The 24,950-nt window shown below is 43.1% G+C and overlaps 1 protein-coding gene across 1 annotated transcript in view; it reads left to right on the top strand.

The window, feature by feature from the left end:
- LOC147006369 (dynein axonemal heavy chain 8-like) overlaps positions 1-24,950 on the top strand; it is a gene marked incomplete at its 5' end in the record, with an annotated part of 86,445 nt that overhangs the window by 7,366 nt on the left and 54,129 nt on the right. Inside the window, 3 exon segments of the mRNA XM_085869003.1 lie at positions 1,224-1,416; positions 10,618-10,740; positions 14,031-14,161. Coding sequence (XP_085725129.1) covers positions 1,224-1,416; positions 10,618-10,740; positions 14,031-14,161 — 447 coding nt within the window.

The raw sequence follows: 24,950 nt of genomic DNA, 5'->3' as shown, positions 1-24,950 counted from the left end.
TAAAAATTATATCTATATTCCATTTTTTGAATCCGCTATCACCTGCGTAAATAAATGGAACACATAATGTGAAGATTTCGGAAGTATGAACAGAATATGTTCAGAGAAAAGTGTGTTAGAAGTTCCAGGCTTACGCCCATTATATATTCAACGAACGATGTTAACATACAATACTAACAAATACCACCCGTCGCTTCGCCGACAGGAATACCATCTTCTGATCAGATATGACGTTCTAAATATGCAATTATGACGTCATAACGAAAGCACGTATGACGTCATCAAAACATTACACTTATTCCGCATGAGGAGGACTTTCCGTGTGACAAGTTTCAATTTTTTCCGTTTGTGCGGTTTCGGAGATGCAGAGGTCCAAAGTTTCCCCCCCCCCGTTTTTCCAACATGGCTGCCACACCACGTGACCTATGACGTCATTTTTACGATTTAAACATCTACATGAGTAGTCGCACATATGGTGAAAATTTCTTCTCAATCCGTCAAGCGGTTGCGGAGACGGTCAGGCAGACAAACGCACCCAAACACATTACCCTCTCCTTCAACGAGGGTAACAAAAACAAGGACAAATGTGTCCAAGAGCAGCGTCCTGAAGGTTTTGTCGGCGAAAAACAAAACAAAAAACAAAAAAAACCAACAACTTCCGATATTTCGTCACGTGCTTTGATTAAGCCAATAGTGAGACCCGTCATAATGTATTTACGTATTTACGATATATCGTGCTTTTACGAAATAAATAATGCATTTACGAAATTACAATACGATAAATGGAATAATCTTTAAATAGTAACGTGAACTTTTCGAAACTTTAAAGCAAATGTCCGAATATATTTAAAAGTTCATGATAGACGCTCTCAAAAGGCATCGTCAATGCGAGGATGTGTACATGTGCTTCGTATTTAAGGAGATCCGGATATTGTATATACAAGATCCGAGTCCTAGAGATAAAGGTTTTGTCTTCACAAGAACAAGAACAAGAACAAGAAGAACAACAACAATAACAACAACAACAACAACAACAACAACAACAACAACAACAACAACAACAACAACAACGCCGAGAGCTCTCTATGAGCAGCGTTCGCTACGCGAGACGCTGCTAAAAACTGTAATTCCCTTCCATTGTCATGGAATTATTCCACCCTGATATCTGTCCTATCTTTTTGTCACACCTGTATAATCTTCTTCCACTTTTCCCACCCACTTAGTTTTACAAATGCAGAAGATAAGAAATGGTTTGAGAAGTCGGTCACACGAGTGGTCCAGGAGCACGTTGACCCTGAACTGGCACAACAGTTGCACCCTGAGCCGTATTTTGTCGACTTTTTGCATGATGCACCAGAGGCCACAGGTGAAGAAGATGACGATGCTTGCCTGGTTGCTCCCAAGATATATGAACAGGTACTGCACCTTCATTTAGTTGAGATATCATTCTCTGTAATTGACCGCAATCACAATGATATGTCATGATGTCTGTTTTTCTATCACATTCCCAAAGCACCCCACAAGTAAAGGAAGACATATTACAGATTTCATGACGAAACTTAACAGATGTAATGTTTAAAATTTTGGAATTCACCTCCTTGTATTTTAAAATACAGCACTGCATCAGGTCAGGTGAGGTGTGGGAGCATGCGCCGGTGCAGCGCATCACTTCGTCCACTTTCCACCGGTACTCCAGGGGCCTCCGTCTAGCCATCCCCCAGGCAGATGCCTGACCCATCCCCATCTCCTTGAGATGCCGATCAACCTGCTGCAACCACGAGGCACGTGGTCGGCCCATTGGCCTCCTCCACTCACGAGGCTCCCTCACTGAGAGAATCTGGTGAGCAGGATCAGCGTCAGGAAAACGAGCCACATGTCCGTAGAGCCGCAGCTGATGATCACGGACCATGCAGGTAACACATCTTATCCGAGTCTCTCTCAGCAACCACTCGTTGAACACAAAGTCTGACCAGCGATAGCCAAGGATTCTCCGAAGAGACCCGGTACCAAAGGAATTAAGTCTCAATCTCAGATCCCTGGTCAGAGTCCAAGTCTCACATCCATAGAGCAAGACTGGAAGCACCAAGGACCTGAAGACTCGGACTTTCGTCCTCCTGCATAGGTACCGGCAGCGCCATACCCCATGATCCAATGAATCCGTGACTCCCCAGGCCCAACCCAGCTGTCTGTTGACCTCTGGCTCACAGCCAGCAGAGACATGGATATCACTGCCAAGGTAAGGGAATCTCTCCGTGACCTCAACATCCTCCCCACAAATAGGTACACACAGGAAAGTGGTGTCCAACATGTCATTGAAAGCCCTGATCTTAGTTTTGACTCAGAAAACCCAGATTCCTCGCGGCTCCGACTCCTCATTCAGCATTTTTAGGGTCCCCACAAGGACATACACAGTCTCCGCAAAGATGACTGCATCATCTGCGACATCAAGGTCAGAGATCTTGACATTCCCAAACGACGGGTTTGGAGGAACGCAATGCACGAATTCCCCTGTAGGCAGGACGAGAATCACTTTTTCATGACGAGACGTATTTTTCATGAATCAGCAGGACGAGACAAGACTCATCCTCCTCCAAAGTTTTCACATTTTGATGCCACCTGAGCTTATTTCATGATGCTTTCAAATGAACCTCAATATGTAGTCTTCACAAACCACTCCAAAGTGATAAAACCAAAAAGAAATACAGATAAAATGTGAATAAGTTTGATTATCAGAGAAAATCAGATGATTCTCAGTTGCATAATTAATCAACCCTTTTGCGAATTAACCCGACATCACTTCAGAAGCAAATTATTTGTTTGAAAGATTACAAAATAAGTGTCATTGGTTTCACCTGGATGTAATCAGTGGTTTATCTTAAAAAATTAAGCTCCCACACTTATCTGAGGAGTTTTTCGGTGCATCTCACTTGGTTGGCCAACAAGGCAAACCTGAAGACCAAACAACTTTCCAAAGAAGTCAGACATAAAGTGGTGGAGAAGCACTGTTCAGGAGAGGGTTATCAGAAGATTTCAGAGAAACTCAATATCTCTTTGAGTGCGACAAAATCCATCATTAAGAAGTGGAAGACGTATCAGGTCAGGTCAGGTATGGGAGCATGTGCCAGAACAGCGCGTCGCTGCGTCCACTTTCCGCCGGTACTCCAGGGGCCTCCGTCTGGCCATCCCCCAGGCAGATGCCAGGCCCATCCCCATCTCCTTGAGATGATGGTCAACCTGCTGTAACCATGAGGCACGTGGTCGGCCCACTGGCCTCCTCCACTCATGAGACTCCCTCGCTGAGAGAATCTGGTGAGCAGGATCAGCGTCAGGAAAACGAGCCACATGTCCATACAGCCGCAGCTGACGCTCACGGACTATGCAGGTAACAAATCTCATCCGAGTCTCTCTCAGCAACCGCTCGTTGGACACAAAATCCGACCAGCGATAGCCAAGGATTCTCCGAAGAGACCTGGTACCAAAGGAATTAAGTCTCCGTCTCAGATCCTTGGTCAAAGTCCAAGTCTCGCACCCATAGAGCAAGACTGGAAGTACCAAGGACCTGAAGACTCGGACTTTCGTCCTCCCGCACAGGTACCGGCAACGCCACACCCCATGATCCAGTGAATCCATGACTCCCCAGGCCCGACCCAGACGTCTATTGACCTCCGGCTCACAACCTGCGGAGACATGAATATCACTGCCAAGGTAAGTGAATCTATCCACGACCTCAACATCCTCACCACAAACAGACACAGACAGGACAGCAGCATCCAAGATGTCACCGAAAGCCTGGATCTTTGTTTTGACCCAAGAAATCCGTAATCCCAACGGCTCCGACTCCTCATTCAGTACCTCGAGGGCCCCCAAGAGGATGTCTAAAGTCTCCGCAAAGATGACTGCATCATCTGCAAAATCAAGGTCCGAGATCTTGACATTGCCAAACGATGCACCGCAGCAGTCTCTCCGACATCCTCCCAAAAATCCAGTCCATACAAGTGCTGAAAAGTGTGGGGGCAAGTACACATCCCTGACGAACTCCAGTAACAACTGGAAATAAGTCAGAGGCGGTACCACCACACACTTCACAGCACTCTCAGTACCAGAGTAGAGTTCAGACATCAGATCGATCAGTTTCGGTGGCACCCCACGAAGACCAAGAATCCTCCAGAGGACATCCCGATTCACTGAATCGAACGCTTTACAGAGATCAACATAGGCTGCAAGCAGCCCCTGCCGAAACTCTCATCTGCGTTCGGTGAGTACACGAAGTGCAAGGATACGGTCAATCGTTGACCTCTTTGGTGTAAAGCCTGACTGCTCTGGACGCTGGTGCTCAAGCAGATGGTGGCGAACCCTATCAAGAATTATCCGAGCAAAGACCTTGCCCGGCACTGAGAGCAGCGTCACCCCTCGGTAGTTGTTGCAGTCTTGGCGATCACCCTTCCCTTTCCAGAGAGGGACAACAAGGCCCCTCTTCCAGTCAGTTGGGATGATGCCTGTGTTCCAGGCAGAGCACAAAACTGCATGCAACGACAACGAGTGCAGCATTTCCACCAGCCTTGAGAAGTTCGGCATGGATGCCACAGATCCCTGGAGCTTTGCCCCGTTTCAACTGGTTCACCGCAGCCCGTGTTTCCACAAGCGATGGTGGACCACAGTTGATTCGAGGGTCAGCAACAGGGATTGTAACACCCTTGACGTCCAACTCGACAGCTGGGGGATCAGCCTGGTACAACCGCTCGAAGTAACCGGCCCAGCGGGCCTTCACTTCAGACTCCTCTGTCAAGAGCCTACCACTCTCTGCTCGAACTGCAGTGCTCCGAGGATGGGCTTGGATGAACGCAATGCGCGAATTCCCCTGTAAGCGGGACGAGAATCACCTGTCCACAGGTGATGCTCTACCCCCTCACAGATTCCTCGCACATAGACCTCCTTGTCCACCCTCAGTGCACGTACAGTTTTACGCCTCAGCTCCCTGAACAGCTCGGCTCTGCCATTCAGCCTGGCCCTGCGACTCTGGTCAATGGTATCCAGTGTCCCTTGAGAGACAAAATTCTTCTTTGCCCTGCGGTGAACTCCAAGGCATCCACCGGCAACATCAAGGACGGTGGTCTTGAAGGTGTTCCACAACTCTTCAGGACCGCCCCAAAGCACCCAGACCCCCAAGTGTCCACTCAGCCTGTTCGCAAACTCCTCAGCTACTCTCTCATCCCTGAGCTTGGCAACATCCAGCCTAGGCTGGGATGGTACCATTCTCCAGGATTTAAGGTGCAGCTTTAGAGTTGCTACAACAAGCCTGTGGTCAGTATTGAGGAACTGAGCACTCCGGTAGACCCTGCAGTTCTGGATCATCCTCCAACGACCGTCCAATGAGGACATGGTCAATCTCCTTTGCCACACCGCCAGCGTTGGAATACCAAGTCCAGCGATGAGCTTGTGGGTGCTGAAACCATGAACCAGCCACCCTAAGTCCATGACTTCTTGCAAAGTCAAGGAACTTAGTGCTATTCTGGTTCATAGTTCCTGACCCATGGGGACCAACACACACCTCATAACCATCCCTATCAGTTCCAGTCGATGCATTGCAATCCCCAAGCCTAGAAGTGTATCTCGTCTGGGGCACTGATCAACCACAGACTCGAGTGTGGCGTAGGAATGTGTCCTTCACGGTAAGATCACTCGCCTCAGTCGGAGCATAAATAGAGACCAGGGAAATGACACCTAAGGAGTGACGAATCCTTAATCTCATAATACGCTCGTTGACCGGTGTTACCTCAATTATCATTGGGGTCAGCTTATTGGACACAGCTACAGCAACTCCTTGGGTATGGTAACCATCAGAGCGACCAGACCAATAGTAGGTGTAACCACCCACCATTATCTCGCCGCAATCCGGTCTCCGAACCTCAGAGAGAGCTGCAATCCCGATGTCCAAACGCTTGAGCTCAGATGATAACAGAGACAGGTGATCATCCTCTCTTAGGGATAGGACATTCCAGGCACCCACCCGAAGGGACCGCCTCAGGTTAACCCAAGGAGACCGCCGTCTGGTGGACGACACCTCAGCACCACTCCGACACACTCTCCCGCAATCTGACCCAGGGATGTTACCCCGTGGTTTCCCTCCTATCAAAGATTGGGGGTCCCGAAGGCTTTGCCCCAATCCCATCATCCGGTGAGCTGCCCTGCGAAGGGAAGCTGCACAGGAGGTACTCCCACGGAGTGGGTTTTCAGATTTTTTTGCGTTTTTGCGTTTTGCGGAATGAAGCGTTTTACGGTGGCCGGAGTGCAAATCCTGCCACCAACCTCCTAATAAGAAGTAACCCAACTGCAGGAGGACGTCCGCAGACACAGTTGGGCACTAGATATGGATGGCCGTTGGCTCACAAGGAGCTCCTCCGCCCTTTGACAGGTTTTGTTTTTAATCCTGCTGGGTGTCCATATCCAAACACCCTCCTCACCAGAAAACCTTGTGGGGAGACGGTTTAGTCGCCGACAACCCGACCATGGAACAGGTTAGTACAGGTTTACATGGTACCTGTAGCAGGTCACAGATCGAACCTGACCTGACTAAAAGACGTATCACACCACCCACAATCTACCAGATCAGGTCGCCCATCCAAAATCAGCAGCCGGGCAAGCAGGAAACTGGTTTGCGATGGCACTGGAAATCTAACGATGAGTTTGAAAGATCTGCAAGGCTCTATGTAAGAGATGGGGGGGGGGTCAGTGTTCATCAATCAACAACATCTCGTTGTCTTCACAAAGCTAGCGTCGATGGACTTGTGGCAAGAAAGAAGCCATTCCTGAAATAAGATGCATCCAAAACTCACGTTGAGTTTGCAAAAACAATCATCTCAATGATACTGCAGGCATGTGGAGATAGGTTTTGTGGTCAGACCAGACAAAAATTGAAAATTTTTGTCTAAATTCGAAGTGTTCCGTCTCGCGCAAGTCGAACACTGCACATCACCCAGTCAACACCAATCCTCCTGTCACGCATGATGGTGGTGGCATCATGTTATGGGGCTGTTTGCATCAGCAGAGACTAGCAAGCTTGTCAGGACAGAGGGGACAATGGACGGTGCAAAGTGCAAGAGAATCCTTGATGAAAACCTGCTTGAGTCGGTCAAGAATCTGAAATCGGAGATTCATATTTCAGCAGGACAAGCACAAAGCTGAAGCCACACTGGAGTGGCTTAAAAAGAAGAAAATAAATGTTCATGAGTGGCCCAGTGAAAGTCCTGACTTGAGCCAAAGTGAACATTTATGGCGAGTCTTGAAGATTGCAGTCCATCGACAATCCCCATCAAACGTGACAGAACTGGAGCAATTTTTGATGTGAAGAATGGAGAAAGGTTTCACCATCTCACTGTGCAAAGTTTCTCGAATAGACCTCCCCAAAAAGACTTAAAGCACTCATTGCAGCAAAATGTGCTTCCACCAAGTACTGACTTCAGGGGCTGAATCCTGCTGCAACCGGTGAATTTTGATTTCATTTGGTGTTTTTGAAGCTATTCCTGACATGTCCTCCTTCAAATACAACAGTGTTTAGTTTGATCTCTTCAGTTATGAATATAAAAGTTAGTTGTTTCTCCCTAATTTGTAATTCATCCAAATATGGCATTATTGGTTGGGGGTGAATACCTTTGCAGGCCGCTGTATGCATCGTTGCACAAGTCATAAAAATGTGGTTCTGAAAAGACGAAGAGTGCGAAAACGCCAAAACCTTTTAAGTGCTTTTGTTTCAAAGAAAAATGTAAATGTTTGCCATGAAAACAGAGAAGACGATGGTGCTGGAGATTTGAGGAGCAATAATTTGTTGGTGTCTGAAAGGTTGATCTGAAGGAGAATTTCTTATTTTAGTACCTGGTGGTTGACTGATTTTATTCAAAAAAAATCCATCCATCCACCCATCGATCCATGCATCCATCCATCCATTGATCCATCCATCAATCCATCCATCTAGCTATTGGAGAAGAGGAAGGATTTAATGTCTGAAGTGAGGATGGATTCCAGAACCTTGCTGATGGTTGGGAGAAGGCTGATTGGTCTGTAGTTGCAGGGATGCGTTTTGCGCCTTTTTATGCAGGGCAGTGATGTTTGCTGATTTCCAAGCAGAGGGCAGATGACCTTGAGCAAATGAGAGGGTGAATAAAACAAAGAAAGGGTGAGCAAGAGCAGAGGAGCAGGTTTTTAGGACACGTGGGCTGATGCCGTCTGGACCGGTTGCAGAATCTGAGTCGAGGTTTGACAGCAAGCTCTCCACCTGTCAGGAGAAAAGGACGCAGAGTCCAGAGACAGTTGGGTTCGACTGGGTAAGGTGGGAAGAGAAAGTGATGGGTTTTGGACAAAATATTTAGCTGCAAACACCGAGTTTAGGCATTCAGCCTTTTCACGTGCGGTATCAGCAGTGCGGCCATTTGAGATAAGGGAGGGGATGGAGGAGGAACATACACCAGAAACAGATTTGATTGGACCCCACCAGGATTTGGAGGAGGAAGAGAGGTTTGAGAGTTCAGTCTTGAGATTCAAAAGATGTTTTCTGGCTCTCCTGAGGGTAGACACACACTTGTCCTGAGCTTAATGGAAGGAACTGAGATTCTGAGATATGGAAGGAACTCATTTGGGTTTGCTTTCCTTGAGGCAGAGGCAAGTTGTTTTCACGTATGTATGTGCTTTTGCAAGAAAGATCGTGATAGTGACACCCAGGAGTTTGAGTGACTGAATTTCCTGTAGAGGATTTTTAAGAAAGTAGATTGGGGTGGGGGTTGTTGCCAGGTGGCCCTTTCGGAGAAAGATGGGTGAGAGTGTGAGATTTGGCTGGATGAAAGACATATTCCAAGTGTTTGATCCACTTGTGATGCAGTTTGCCTGCTGAGGGATGACGGGTGTCATGGCAGAGGGTTGAGTCATCAGCAAATCGATAAAAGGGATTTTCAAGTCAGAAAAATCATTATTGAAGATTTTCGAAAGGACTTGGCTGAAGACACTGCTGTGGAGCACCCATGTGTGGAGTTGGCCTTGGATGCCATCGGCAGAGAGTTTGGGCCTTGGATGCCATCGGCGGAGAGGATGGAGAGCAATGTGGGATATCAGACAATCAAAAGCACGAGATATGTCCAGAGAGACGACACCGATCTCATGTCTGACATTGAGGCCTTCCATCCATTGTTGGGCGAGTAGAAGCAGCGTCAACACGGCAGAGTGACCTGGTCTGAATCCAAAAATGGTGATCTGAGATGAAGCTGTTTGAGAAAAGGAAGGATTTCATATCAAATGCAATGAGGGATTGCATGACCTTGCTGATGAGTGGAAGTAAAGGTGGATAAGTCTGCAGGTAAGAGGATCAGTTTTGCACCTTTTTATGTAATGCGGTGATGGCTCATTTCCAAGCGGATCGAAGATTACCGAGGCCAAACAATCGGGTAAAAGGAGCAGGGAGAGGATTCACAAGAGCAATGGAGCAGGTTTTTCGTACGTGTGGACTGATGCCATCCAGTCGAGGGTTGATAGAAACCTCTCTACCTTCTCAGGTGCAAAATATACAGAGTCCAGGAGCAGTTGGAAACGACTGTGGATTGTGGGAACAGGCAGTGAGCAGTTGGGAACTCAAGATTTGGAAGCAATTACTCAAATTGAGGAATTCGGCCTTATCACCAGTGGAGTCAGCTGTGGTGCCATTTGAAGTGAAGAGATGGATGGAAGGAGAACATACACCAGATACCGACTCTAAAAGCCACCGCCATGTTTTATTAGAGGAGGGAGACAAGTTTGAATGTTCAATGTTGAGGTGGGACAGATGCTGTTTTACCGCTCTTCATGAGAGTGGACACACATTCGTTGCAGGCTTTTTGGAATGCACTGAGATTGCCTTCCGTCGGATTTTCCTTCCACGAAGAGAAGGCAAGTTGTTTCAGAGCAACTGCCTGGTGTTGCCTTAATGGTTAAAGTTGCTGGCTTGAGATCTTAGGGTCTTGATGAAGATGAGATGGGATGAATCTGTGCGTACGGATAGAGAGCAGGATTCAGTGGAACAATTCCCAGGGTGAGTTGATATCAAGGGCAGTAGATATGGGAGACCAGTCCAGAAGAGGGATGGCCGCTTGCGGTCCGTGCCAACCTGCTTGAGTGAAAAGCCAGACTCGTCAGCATTGACACAGCTCTGAGAATAGCCAGAGAGATGTCGTCTCTTCCAAGGATATTGTCAGATGATTCTATTGGAGCAGAAGAAAAGCAGGAGACATTTGCGTGGGAAGTTTGTCATCCCCAAGTCTAGTGGTTGTTTCTCTTCTGGCCCAAGTGTGAAATCGCAGTCGTTCACTTCTGGCAGCGACGCCGCGAGTGGTTCACATTCTCTGCTTTCTTACGGGAAACTTTCAGACCGTATTTGTGGAGGAACTCGGTTAAAGAAGCATGATTTACCATTTCTTAACTGAGTTTCTTTTTTTGTGAGATATCTTGATAATGTTCGTCTGGTTCAAATTTATTCTCCTAATTTAAATCTTCGATGATTTTCTTCCCAAACTCACATACAGAAGCAATTCCTGCTTTCATACCTTTCCTCTTGACCAACGAGGTTGTTTGTTTCCTGTTTTTTTTTACATGTCGTGACAGATTCCAAGTTTTGAAGAATTGAACACAAAATTGCAGCAATATCAAGATATGCACAATGAACTTGTCCACGGCTCAGTGCTCGACTTGGTGTTCTTCGAAGATGCGATGACACATCTCATTAAGGTACGGATGAGGTGACATTGTGATGGTAAAACATTTTAATACAAGAAAAAGAGACATCATTGGAACTTTCACTTTATAACTGCCGGCGGTGATGAGCAGGTACCAAGACGTCCAGTTTTGAGCAGAAACCTGACCCTGACCCATGGCATTTGTTATTATTCAAGTGAATTTGTAATGGGATTAAAATAAATTCAATTCGAATCAAATGGAAGACCAAATGGGAACAGTCCTGCATTGGAGTCATCAGAAGGAAACCGAACAAGCAAAAAGTAAAGATGACGTCATCACGAGGAACCTGAATGGGATTCGGGTTTCAGATGCTACTCCTCCACCATCAAACACATCCAAGCGCAGCCAAGTGAGCCTTTTTCAAAATAAATAAATATATAAAACAACCCAGGTTTAAAAGAATTAAATAATTCTGGTTGCCAGACCATGTGACATCAGTTATTCGTAAATACCCTGGTATCGCCACGGCTTGGGGAACATTGGTGTGAAGTTTCCCCTTGATCTGTGCAGCCGTTTTGGAGAAGAAGATCTTTTTGTGGGTTTTTGGAAAATCCTATAATATGGTTGCCAAATGATGTGACCTATGACGTCATATGTGTGAAAGTTTTGTTCGTCATGCAATGGTGGTGACACTTGCACAATTTCATGTGTATTAATTTCAAAGTTAATAAAAATAGGACCGCACATCCTGAAGCTCACCTGGATCAAGAGCAACAGTCACTCAAACTCCCCATATATTCCCTTCGACCCTAAATTGTTTTTTTTTAATGACGTGAACAAACGTTGGGACATCACGGGACCAAAGTACCATGATGTACGGTATTTCCTTTTTGTGTAATTGTGTGTGCAGATTCGGAGAAGAGAGCAAATACCTCTTTTGGAGACTCGACCCCCCCCCCCCCCCACAGACCACCCCTAAACCCTGATTTTTAAAAACTTTGGTACATCACGTGTGATGAAGGTTGTGGTCAGGTTTCATTGAGGTTGTGTGTGTAGTTTTGGAATAGAAAACAAATACCTATTTTGGAGGGTCAACCCACTGCCTCCCCCTCCCACCCCACCCCCCCCCCCACTGGTAGACCCCTTTAATGAATGCAGAATTTGATGTGGTCAATACCCTTTGGTACAGTTCCTATAGAAAGTCTCCATCCCCTTTCAAAATTTTCACCTATTGTTGCCCTATCGCCTGGAATTAAAATCCATTAAATTAGACTTTTTCCACCATTATTTACACATCGTGACCCACAACTTCCACGTGAAATACAAATTCTACAAATTTCAAAAAATTTGTTAATAATACAAAACAAGAATTTCTTGGTTGGATAAGTGTGCTCCCCTCTTGTAATAACAAATGTAAATGAGCTCAGGTGTAACCAATCACGTTCAAAATCACACACCAAGTTAATTGGCCTTCATCTGTGTTAAACTGTGGTGATTCTGATTATTTCAGAATAAAATCAGCTGTTCCTGGAGGTTTCCTCTCCTGGGTCGGTTAGGGTTTCACAGTGCATTTCACAGCAAAGACTCAACCATGAGCACCAAAGAGCTTTCAAAAGACCTCTGGGATGAAGTTGTAGAAAGGCACAGATCAGGGGATGGGTATAAAAATATTTCAAAGTCCTTGAATATCCCTTGGAGCACAGTCAAGACAATCATTAAGAAGTGGAATGTGTATGGTACCACCAATACCTTGCCTATATCAGGCCGTCCCTCCAAACTGTATGACCAAGCAAGGAGGAGACAGATCTGAGAGGTCACCAAGAAGCCAAAGACAACTTTGAAAGAGCTACATACCTTTATGTCAAAGGCTTCACTGCGTGCATATGACAACATTATCCAAAGCACTCCACCCACAAGTGTGGCCTGTACGATAGGGTGGCAAGAATGAAGCGATTACTCAACAAAACACACCTTGAGTCCCGTTTGAGGGATGCAAAAACCACCCTGGAGATTCTGAAGCCATGTGGCAAAACGTTTTGTGGTCTGACGAAATCAAGATGGAACTTTTTGTCGAAATGCAAAACGTTATGTTCGGCGCAAACCCAACACATCACATCATCCAAAGAAACTACTGTGAAGCATGGTGGGGACAGCATCATGTTATGAAGATACTTATCAGCAGGGACTGGGACACTTGTTAGGATAGAAGGGAAAAATACAGAAAAATCCTCGAGGAAAACTTGCTACCCTCTGCAAGGAAGCTGAAATTAGGACGGAAGTTCACCTTTCAACACGACAACGACCCGAAACACACAGCTAAAGCTACACTGGAGTGGTTGAGGTACAAAAAGATAAATGTCCTTGAGTGGCCCAGTCAAAGCCCTGATTTAAATCCAATCGAAAATCTGTGGCATGACTTGAAGATTTCTGTCCATCAACGTCCCCCACGGAACTTCACTGAGCTTGAACAGTTTTGTGCAGAAGAAATGGACAAATATCACCCAATCCAGGTGTGCAAAGTTGGTGGAGACCTATCCCCAACAGATTCACACCTGTAATTACAATCAAAGGTGCTTCCAGCAAGTATAAACTCAGGGGGATGGACACACCCAACCAAGATATTCCAGTTTTGTATTTTTAATAAATTTTCGAAAAATTGTAGAATTTGTTTTTTCCACTTGGAAGTTGTCGGTCATGATATGTTAATAAAGGTGGAAAAAATCTGATAAATTTAATTCCTGTTTTTTTTAAGTGCACCTTGTCAAGGCTCATATGAGAGGTTCCAGGCTATAAGGCAACCAGAGGTGAAAATTTTTAAAGGGGTGTAGACTGTACATCATGAGTGGTGAAGCTCGTGGTCCAGTTTCATCAAAATGGTGTGTGTAGTTTTGGAGAAGAGAGCAAATACCTATTTTGGGGGGGGGGGGGTCAAAAACATTCCTGTAGACCGCTTTAATGAGCGCAGATTTTGATGCGGTCGATACACTTTGGTATGTCACGGGTGATGAAGGTTGTGGCCAAGTTTCATCAAAATCGTGTTTGTGGATCAAACGATAATTACTGAAGTGTTTACGGATTGACACTCACCTACGGACGCTGCTTGATCATACTAGCTCATCGGACTAAAAATGAAAAGTCTCGGTGAGCTCACAATGAAAGTAGGTGCAGGTTTACCTGGTAATAGTTCAGTCTCAATGAACAGTATGCAGGTCATCTTGGGCCAAGTTGACTCTTCCTGCATTGTGTCCTGTTTTTACCCCCTGAAGCATACTCGGAAACATTTAATTCTGTCAATAAGGATAAAATTATTTGGATTTTTGTTTCTGTCCCTCATCCCCAAGATCTCACGAATCATCCGGACATCCCCGGGAAACGCCCTTCTTGTTGGGGTTGGCGGATCTGGCAAGCAGAGCTTGACACGACTTGCTTCCTTTATTGCTGGCAATGAGATATTTCAGATCGTATTGACAAGGTACGCACACCTTGGTGTTTATCTTTCCTACGTTTTGAAACTCACGGAACATTTTTGGTTTTTTTTCTCCAATGAGAATTGGGAATTATCAACTCAGCTACAATGCAGCAATGTTTGATTTAAACTGGGTTACAAGACTTGTTTTCACAACACCAGCTGATGTAAATTACTGTATCATTATGGCTGTGTGACAGAGACTGTATCATTATGGCTGTGTGACAAACACTGTCATGGCCAAACATATTGTCACCCCTTGTGCACTTTTTTCAAATAATTCACAATTTTCTCCAAAAATAAGTTGAAATTGACAAAAGTATTTTGTCTGCACAATTCTTTATTTCACTGTTAATATTACAGAAGCTTTGTTTTTGATTCAGAACTTAATAAATCCTTTTAAATCAGAAAATAAAAATATGGCATTTACAAAATTATTTAAACCCTCGACTTACTATTTGGTATCACACCCTTTGGACAAAATCACTGCAGCCAAGCACTTCCTGTAGCCATGAATGAGGGTCCTACTCCTCTCTACTGGCAGGATGACCCACTCTTCTTGTACAAACCGCTCCAGTTCTCCCAGATTTGAAGGGTACCTTCTCCCAACTGCAGTTTTCAGATCTCCCCACAGGTGTTCAATGGGATTTCGATCTGGACTCATTGCTGTCCACTTCAGAACAGTCAGGCACTTTGTGTTGAACCATTCCTGGGAGCTTTTTGAAGTGTGTTTGGGGTCGTTGTCCTGCTGTAAGACCCATGACCTTCGACGGAGACCCAGCTTTCTGACACTGGGTTGAACATTGCACTCCAAAATTCCTTGGTAATCGAACCAGCGGCAGCACAGCAAACCCAAAACATCGCTGAACCTCCTCCATGGTTGACTGTAGGGAAGGTGTTCTTTTCTTTGAAGACTTCATTTTGTTTTCTGCAAACATAGAAATGATGTGCTTCACCAAAAAGCTCTAATTTGGACTCACCTGTCCACAGCACATTCTCCCAGAAGGATTTTGGCTTGTTCAGGTGTGTTTTGACAAACTCCAGTCGGGCTTTCTTCTGTCGCTCTCTCTCAGTAGTGGGGTCCTCCTGGGTCTCCTTTCGTAGAACCCCCGTTTATTGAGTTGGCGAAGGATGGTGTGAGTTGAAACTGTCATTCCTTGTGTCTGAAGGTCAGCATGAATCTGTTTGGCAGTTGATCGAGGTGATTTCTCCACCATTCGAACAATCTTCGATTGAAACAATCCTTCACTGAAATCTTCGATCAAGTTTTCTCTTGTGGCCACGTCCATACATTGGACACGGGAACATCAAGGTCTCTGGAGATGGACTTGTAGCCTTGAGATTGTCCATGCTTGGACACAATCTTGTGTCTGACCTCCTTAAATAATTCTCTGTTTTTCTTTCTTTTCTCTCTGCTCACACACAGTGACACAAAACAGCAGGTCAGGTCAGGTGTGGGAGCATGTGCCAGAACAGCGCGTCGCTGCGTCCACTTTCCGCCGGTACTCCAGGGGCCTCCGTCTGGCCATCCCCCAGGCAGATGCCAGGCCCATCCCCATCTCCTTGAGATGATGGTCAACCTGTTGCAACCATGAAGCACGTGGTCGGCCCACTGGCCTCCTCCACTCATGAGACTCCCTCGCTGAGAGAATCTGGTGAGCAGGATCAGCGTCAGGAAAACGAGCCACATGTCCATACAGCCGCAACTGACGCTCACGGACTATGCAGGTAACAAATCTCATCCGAGTCTCTCTCAGCAACCGCTCGTTGGAAACAAAATCCGACCAGCGATAGCCAAGGATTCTCCGAAGAGACCTGGAACCAAAGGAATTAAGTCTCCGTCTCAGATCCTTGGTCAGAGTCCAAGTCTCACACCCATAGAGCAAGACTGGAAGTACCAAGGACCTGAAGACTCGGACTTTCGTCCTCCCGCACAGGTAGCGGCAGCGCCACACCCCATGATCCAGTGAATCCATGACTCCCCAGGCCCGACCCAGACGTCTATTGACCTCTGACTCGCAGCCAGCAGAGACATGAATATCACTGCCAAGGTAAGTGAATCTCTCCACGACCTCAACATCCTCACCACAAACAGACACAGACAGGACAGCAGCATCCAAGATGTCACCGAAAGCCTGGATCTTAGTTTTGACCCAAGAAACCCGTAATCCCAACGGCTCTGACTCCTCATTCAGCACCTCGAGGGCCCCCAAGAGGATGTCTAAAGTTTCCGCAAAGATGACTGCATCATCTGCAAAATCAAGGTCCGAGATCTTGACTTTCCCAAATGATGCACCGCAGCTTGATCTCTCCGACATCCTCCCTAAAATCCAGTCCATACAAGTGCTGAAAAGTGTGGGGGCAAGTACACACCCCTGACGAACTCCAGTAACAACTGGAAATAAGTCAGAGATGGTACCACCACACTTCACAGCACTCTCAGTACCAGAGTAGAGTTCAGACATCAGATCGATCAGTTTTGGTTGCACCACACGAAGACCAAGAATCCTCCAGAGGACATCCCGATTCACTGAATCGAACGCTTTACAGAGATCAACATAGGCTGCAAGCAGCCCCTGCCGAAACTCTCGTCTGCGTTCGGTGAGGACATGAAGTGCAAGGATACGATCAATCGTTGACCTCTTTGGTGTAAAGCCTGACTGCTCTGGACGCTGGTGCTCAAGCAGATGGTGGCGAACCCTATCAATAATTATCCGAGCAAAGACCTTGCCCGGCACTGATAGCAGCGTCACCCCTCGGTAGTTGTTGCAGTCTTGGCGATCACCCTTCCCTTTCCAGAGAGGGACAACAAGGCCCCTCTTCCAGTCAGTTGGGATGATGCCTGTGTTCCAGGCAGAGCACAAAACTGCATGCAACGACACGAGTGCAGCATTTCCACCAGCCTTGAGAAGTTCAGCATGGATGCCACAGATCCCTGGAGCTTTGCCCCGTTTCAACTGGTTCACCGCAGCCCGTGTTTCCACAAGCGAAGGTGGACCACAGTTGATTCGAGGGTCAGCAACAGGGATTGTAACACCCTTGACGTCCAACTCGACAGCTGGGGGATCAGCCTGGTACAACCGCTCAAAGTAACCGGCCCAGCGGGCCTTCACTTCAGACTCCTCTGTCAAGAGCCTACCACTCTCTGCTCGAACTGCAGTGCTCCGAGGGATGGGCTTGGATGAATGTAATGTGCGAATTCCCCTGTAAGCGGGACGAGAATCACCTGTCCACAGGTAATGCTCTACCCCCTCACAGATTCCTCGCACATAGGCCTCCTTGTCCACCCTCAGTGCACGTACAGTTTTACGCCTCAGCTCCCTGAACAGCTCAGCTCTGCCATTCAGCCTGGCCCTGCGACTCTGGTCAATGGTATCCAGTGTCCCTTGAGAGACAAAATTCTTCTTTGCCCTGCGGTGAGCTCCAAGGCATCCACCGGCAACATCAAGGACGGTGGTCTTGAAGGCGCTCCACAACTCTTGAGGAACCCCCAAAGCACCCAGACCCCCCAAGTGTCCACTCAGCCTGCTCGCAAACTCCTCAGCTACGCTCTCATCCCTGAGCTTGGCAACATCCAGCCTAGGCTGGGATGCTACCATTCTCCAGGATTTAAGGTGCAGCTTTAGAGTTGAGTAGGGTAAGAATACTGATTCTGGCTCACTTTTCCCCATGTAAATGAATGGGGGATTTTCAGCGATTCATATTTTTTTCCCTAAAAATAAATCCCCTTTTTATCCCAAGGTATATTTATTTGTCTCCCCTTTTAACCTGGAGGTTGAACCTCATTGAATTGAACACCTGGGGGTTGAACAGCTCACTCATTGAACCTATAAAGATTTGTTCATTCTCAAATTCCTTCAATAGTTTAATTTTCTTTGCACAATAATCCCCATCTAAAATATTGACAAACAAAACATTTGAATCTTTATATTTTTTAAGATACCCCATTTGTGCCATTACGAAATGATAAACTTCTCTTAATGCTCTTGTTTGACCACCTCCTGAGCCACAGGTTATTTTTTGTTAAGCCCCGCCCACTTTTCTTTTAAGCCCCGCCCACTTTTGTTAAGCCCCGCCCACTTTCCACAAGGTATTCAATAAGCCCCGCCCACTTTTCTTTAAGCCCCGCCCACTTTTGCTAAGCCCCGCCCACTTTTGCTAAGCTCCGCCCACTTTTCATAAGGTCTTTTTTCTAAGCCACGCCCACTTTTCCTAAGCCCCGCCCACTTTTGCTAAGCTCCGCCCACTTTTCATAAGGTATTTTTTCTAAGCCACGCCCACTTTTCCTAAGCTCCGCCTACTTTTGCTAAGCCCCGCCCACTCTTACATCATTTCCAGTTCATCTCTGACTCACAAAGAAATCACTAGAAAATTACAGGATGTTATGGTTTTGAAAAATTTCCCAATGAAGGCTTGCCTAGGCTTGCCCAGGGAATTTCCAAAGGAAACCACACCCACCAGTCTTTCTCTATAAAAGCTTCAAACCCAGGCTCCATTTTAAACATTTGTTTTTGCTGGCAATGGTGTTCTGTGTGCTTGTCTCGAACTCTCTGTCTTCTATGGAACTAAACCTTCAAGTTGATGAACTGGATTCAAACCTCTTATCTATTGAGGTAAGATTTTTTATTTTCCTATTTTCAAACTTTGATTGAAGCATACTCATTTAATAATTAAATAACTTAATTAATACATTATTATTTTCTCTCACAGGAAATTGTATCTGAAATACAAAATGAAAATACTGCTTTTGCTACAACTTGGGGGAAATTGTTGGCTTGGTTGAAGACCTTATGAGCGACCAAGACCTTGAGTGGGATGACTTTGGTGTTCCTTGGAACTCTCTGTCTTGTATGGAACTAAACCTTCAAGTTGATGAACTGGATTCAAACCTCTTAGCTATTGAGGTAAGATTTTTTATTTTCCTATTTTCAAACTTTGATTGAAGCATACTCATTTAATAATTAAATAACTTAATTAATACATTATTATTTTCTCTCACAGGAAATTGTGTCTGAAATATGAAATGAAAATACTGCTTTTGCTACAACTTGGGGCGAAATTGTTGGCTTGGTTGAAGACCTTATGAGCGACCAAGACCCACAGAACGAGTTCGTCCTTGATGACCCAACCAAAGAGTTATACCTTGGAGACCAGCAAAATCCTGAAAAAGAGTTTTACAGCAATAGTACTCATTGTGAGTTATCAAGACAATACCCACTGAACAAGTTATACCTTGATGAGCCAGAATACAAGTTTTACCTTGGAGACTCACAAATTTTGAAAAATCAAGAAATGAGTTCTGCCTTGATGGTTTAAATAACTACCTTGGAGACTCAGGAAAAGGGTTCTGCCAAGATGGTTCTAAATATGGGGCCTACCTTGGAGACTCACAAATTTTGAAAAAATCAGTAAATGAGTTCTGCCTTGATGGTTTAAATAACTACCTTGGAGACTCAGGAAAAGGGTTCTGCCAAGATGGTTCTAAATATGGGTCCTACCTTGGAGACTCACAAATTTTGAAAAAATCAGTAAATGAGTTATCCTTAAGAGACTTTGTAAGTTGGTTTTACTTTGAATACTTGAAATGTGGGTTCTGGATTGATAACTCACAATGTGATACATATCTTGGAAACTCAACGGGAATGTGGTTATACCTTGAAGACTTGGAAAGTTGGGTTTATGTTGGACACTTGAAACTTTTTTGGGGGCTTTTATTTATTTATTTATTTATTTATTATTATTATTATTTTATTTATTTATATTTTGGAGACTTTTGGAGTTGCTATCACTCTTTGGGATCTAAACCTATCGATGTAGTTCTTTGTCGGATGGTGCTTGATGGGAGCAAGATCAAGAAAGTTCTGGGAAGAAAGTGCAGGCTAACTCCCCCTTGTTAGGTCATCAAACCTGAAAGCGTTAAAAGACAGAATTGGAAGAAGAGAAAAACAAAAAATATACATTGTTCGTTCTGGGAAGAAAGTGCAGGCTTACTCCCCCTTTCTACGTCATCAAACCTGAAAGCCTTAAAAGACAGAATTGGAAGAAGAAAAAAAAAAAACGTAAAAATATATATATATAGGTGGAAATCTCATTTTGAAAAAGACATTGTGTTGGGCGAGGATTGAGTTGGGGTTGAGATTTTGAATGTGAGGGTTGGGGTTGAGATTTTGAATGTGAGGGTTGGGACACACACACATACACATCAACAAACAAAAGTTAAGCCTTGACTATTCAGTTGAGGATTCTGTGTTTGGGGTTCACAGATGTAAGAACGTCCACCCCTTGACACACATTATATACTGTTATACACCTCGGACTTGGCCCTCGAGTGTCCACAAAGGTGTATTATCTGCTTAGTTTTGTCTTTTGTAATTCCTGTGAATAAAATGAACCTAAAATCTCTTCCCCTTCCAAATCATATATTTTATAATTCCAAGGAACTGTATCTATTACATCAACAATTTTAAAAAGTTCTTTCGTCCATCGTTCAGTAAAACCCTTTTCAAAATGAGATTTCCACCTATATATTCTTACGATATCACCAACTTTGAACTTAGGTTTTCTGACATTAATCTCTTTTTCATATTTTAATTTTGTAAATGTTTCTGATGGCTTCATATTCGTTGACGTGTGAATCGTGTCATTATACTTATCCACAATATCCTGAATAAAAGATGACCATTGTTGTGAACCGAGTTGTGTGAATTTTTTATATAGTCTCTCTTTTAAGGTACGATTAAAACGTTCAACAACAACTGCCTTCCCTTCATTAAAGGTACTGTATAATGTAATACTGTTATTTTTTAGAAAATTCATAAATGTCTTGTTATAAAACTCTCTACCCTCATCAGTCCACAATTTCTTAGGTTTTCTCTTACTTTTATTAAATATCTGTTGAAAAGCTAACATAAGAGTATTACCTGTTTTGTTTTTTAAAGGGACAACCCACGCATATCTACTCCTCAAATCAATAACGGTTGTTGTACCCCTTATCATTATTGAGTTCAATCAAATCAGCAGACCAGATATAATCAACTTCCTTGGAATAAACTTTCCTTCTCTGAAACTTTGTGAATATTGGTTTATGTAATTCATCAGCTAATTGCTCTTCAGTCTTAATGGCATCATTAGAGCCTATAAGTTTTTTGAATTTCCAAGTCCAAGTTTCAATTTAGCACTAATCATCTTCTTCACGATGAACCTATCAACTTTTTCTCTCAAGGTTGGATTTTGTATCAGAGACAAATTATACAACATTTCTCTATCGGCTTCATGCTTTTCTTCCAACGTTGTGGTATTCCCATAATCAATATCGTGTCTCATGCACACTTCATCAACTCTATTGATTGGTTTACTCCAGGATTTAGGATTGTCTGCCTCATCTAATCTTTTATCCAAGTTTGTGCCTGGACCACAGAAAGAATACCCTGGAAGATGTAATTCCCCTGGTATTCCAGTAGTTGTAAATTTACTTCCTGATAAAAACTTTTGTATATCTCCTCCGAGTTTGTGTTTGGAGATAAATTGATTTTTTGAACCACACACCGAACATATACCTTTTTGTATAACCCTGTTATTTTTACTTTTAATATATGAAATATTTTTAGTATTAGTTTTCTTTTTACATTTGAGACAATAACTCATTTATTTATGAGAAAAATTCCTGCAGAGTGCAAAAACCTTTTTAGTTTCCAACATGCACATTTGAATCTTAATTTTTAAAACATAAAGAATCCTTAGAAATGCCTTCACTCTCTCCTCCATTTATTTAAGAAAAAACTTGAATTAAAATGAATAGCTTGACGATGTCAATAGTCTTGAAGAAAATATTGCAAATAGACTTGTCAATTCTTTGTTTTCCTCCTCGGTGGGTTGAGTTATTTTCTGTAATACCACCAATCTTTTTTGAATCTCACTGGTTTCCATATTTTGATATTTATTCATTCTCTCTCTTTCCTCCCTCTCTCTCTTCTCCTTTTCCTCCTTCTCTTTATTCTCCCTCTCTCTCTTCTCTCTTTCCTCCTTCTCTCTCTTCTCCTTTTCCTCCTTCTCTTTCTTCTCCCTCTCTCTCTTCTCTCTTTCCTCCTTCTCTCTCTTCTCCTTTTCCTCCTTCTCTTTCTTCTCCCTCTCCTCCTTCTCCTTTTCCTCCTCTTCCCTCTCTTCTTCAACTCCTTCCTCATCCCTTACTATCCTTGAATCGTTTACACCCCATAGAATATTATACATATATTCATCAGGATTTCTTGTTATTCCTGTATCCAAAATAATTTTTTTTACAACAGGAAACCAATAAAATTTCTTTTGAATTTCTAAAAGAGCCTTACCTTTTCTTAACCTTATAATTTTTTCATTATTTAACATTCTAATTAAATCTAAAGTTGTCGGTTTATCAACATCAGCATAATGCCAATCTTTTATTGAAAATACCTCATTCTTATGTTGTAGAACATATTTATTAAAATACCGAATACCCTTTTCTTGAAGGTATGCTTGGACACAGAAATGATAATTTTCTTGAAGCCTTCTTGCTGTCATTTATGTATTAGAAATATATGTTAGAATAATATTATGGCACGAAACACCTCCCCATCTTCCCATAGTTAAATCATTTTGTATTTCCTTACTTATTATATATAATCCTGTTTGTTCTGTTTTCATGAGATAAACAAGGGCAAAACCATTATTATATTTACCCTTATTAAATTCTTTTATTTGTTGTTTACTAATCGTGGCTCCACAAAACTCATTCTCGATACCAAGTGGATAATATTCTTCCTTACGAGACTGATTTAATTGTTCCAGGTCTTCGAAGTTAATTTTAAATGACCAATTATACCCTAAATCATTCATATCATACCCCCATTGTTCTATTCTCATACAAACGATACGCCCTTCTTTATAAAAATTTATTTTAATTCGAACTGTGAATTCTGTATGACCTGGAGATAATATCAACACTTCTGTATCTTTAGAATACACAGCCGTTTTATTTAAGTATATATATATTGTGATAAATCGCTTAATCTCACCAAGTCATTCGCGTCAGTCGGGCTTGGATAATTTTTTAATTTATAAGCATTTTTCATGTTAATATTTTTGTTTATATTATATTTATGTCGTTCAGCCTGTGCCTTTGTGTAATAATTTGATAAATCAATATCCAGTTCTTGAGATACACCAAAGATAGAACCATCTTTACCAACATAAGTCATTTATATTAGATTAAAAATAATATCATAAAATTTTTTATTTTTGTTGAGTTGAAATAACACATATAGACATAATTGACCACAACACTTGGAATTTAATTCTTGGACTTGAAATGTTTGATAAACACCATTCTGTAAGAATTTTATGACTTCAACAGGTGGTGGAAGACCAAAACTATCAAAATAATATTTGTCTTGACTATTAAAAATACAAACCCAATGAGAACCGTTCCCATCATTATCTTCTAAGTTCATAATAATATTCTTTGTATGTTTCGACACATTTGTTAATTCATCTCTCATACAAATAACCACATTATGAATTTTTAATTTCTTACAATATTTGGCAAGTTGTAAATTTGATGTTGTATTCTTTCCAAATTCTTTCAACCACTCATCAATGCTCATTTATTTATTAGAAAGATATAATCCATTACCTCTTTTCGTTAATTTTACACCTGCTTGTGCTATAGAAGAAAGCATATCTCCAACTAACAATCTCGCTTTATCAGGCAGACCTTCAAGTTTTTCAGCAAAATCTACAATTACACCACTTCCACTAATTTGTTTCTCCAACTCTTTGTTATGTCTTTCCAATTCTTTTTGAGCCTGGAGTTGAGCCTTCCTTTCGTTGGCAGTTTTGACCGCTGTTGAAATACCACCCGTCAATGCTCCAACCGCACTTAAACCAGCAAATAAAGGAATTAGAAATGGGAGAAATCCTCCACTCGTCTCTCTTATTGAATATTTTTTCAACATTGGTTTTGTCATTTTAATTTTAAGTGAGCCAGTGTCATTCAAGATTTTAACCTGTTCTCTTGTGAGCAAAACATCAATTCTTACTGCTCCTTTTCTCTGAATTGTATTAACGTTAATCGTACAAGGCTTTTGATTTTGAACACAAGATGATAGTTTATGAAGATTGATTTGATTAACATATACCCCAGTTGGTACTTTGCCACTCATTTATTTAACAAAAAATTATGTGAGACTAATCATCACACCATTATCTGTATTAATCTGCAATTCTGTTTCTTCCAAAAGCAAACAATATGTATCAACTTCTTCACTCTCTCCTCTTTCAATGTATAGGGAAGTATCCACTCGATTAGACTTTATAGTTTCTTTTTGAGCGCTCAGGTCAAACGTATAGATTGTATACAAACTTTTAAATGCTGTCATATCCAAAATAGGTTCTTTATTTCCATTACTTTCACACACCTTTTGGTAAGACTTGTATGCTTCAGCAAAATCATTTTTTTCCCAATTAATTTCCAATCTATCTCGTGGATAAAATGTTCCATCTAGAGAAACGCGAAGTTGTTTCACCTTAGCATTATCACTCAATGCATTATTCTTATCAGTCGCAGTATCACCATCTGGCTTTTTAAAAATCATCCACAGATATCGTGGCTTTCCTTCCAGAACACCCAAATTCCACGTGTAAGTAGTTTGATTGAGTTTAACGTGTTGACATCTTCTTTTGAGGTATGATACACTGAGTGGTTTCTTTGAGTTAAGTCTTCGATTCAACATCTCTTCTGTTTTAAGATTAGGAGTATATTCACTGATATACCAACTCATCT

The sequence above is a fragment of the Eptatretus burgeri genome, unplaced genomic scaffold (genome assembly GCF_056783735.1).
Source record: "Eptatretus burgeri isolate ZD-2024b unplaced genomic scaffold, Ebu_testis_v1 Ebu_testis_scaffold_3195, whole genome shotgun sequence".
Taxonomy (NCBI): Eukaryota; Metazoa; Chordata; class Myxini; order Myxiniformes; family Myxinidae; genus Eptatretus; species Eptatretus burgeri.
The sequence above is the reverse complement of the archived record's forward strand: the minus strand, read 5'-3'. Positions and strand labels throughout refer to the sequence as shown.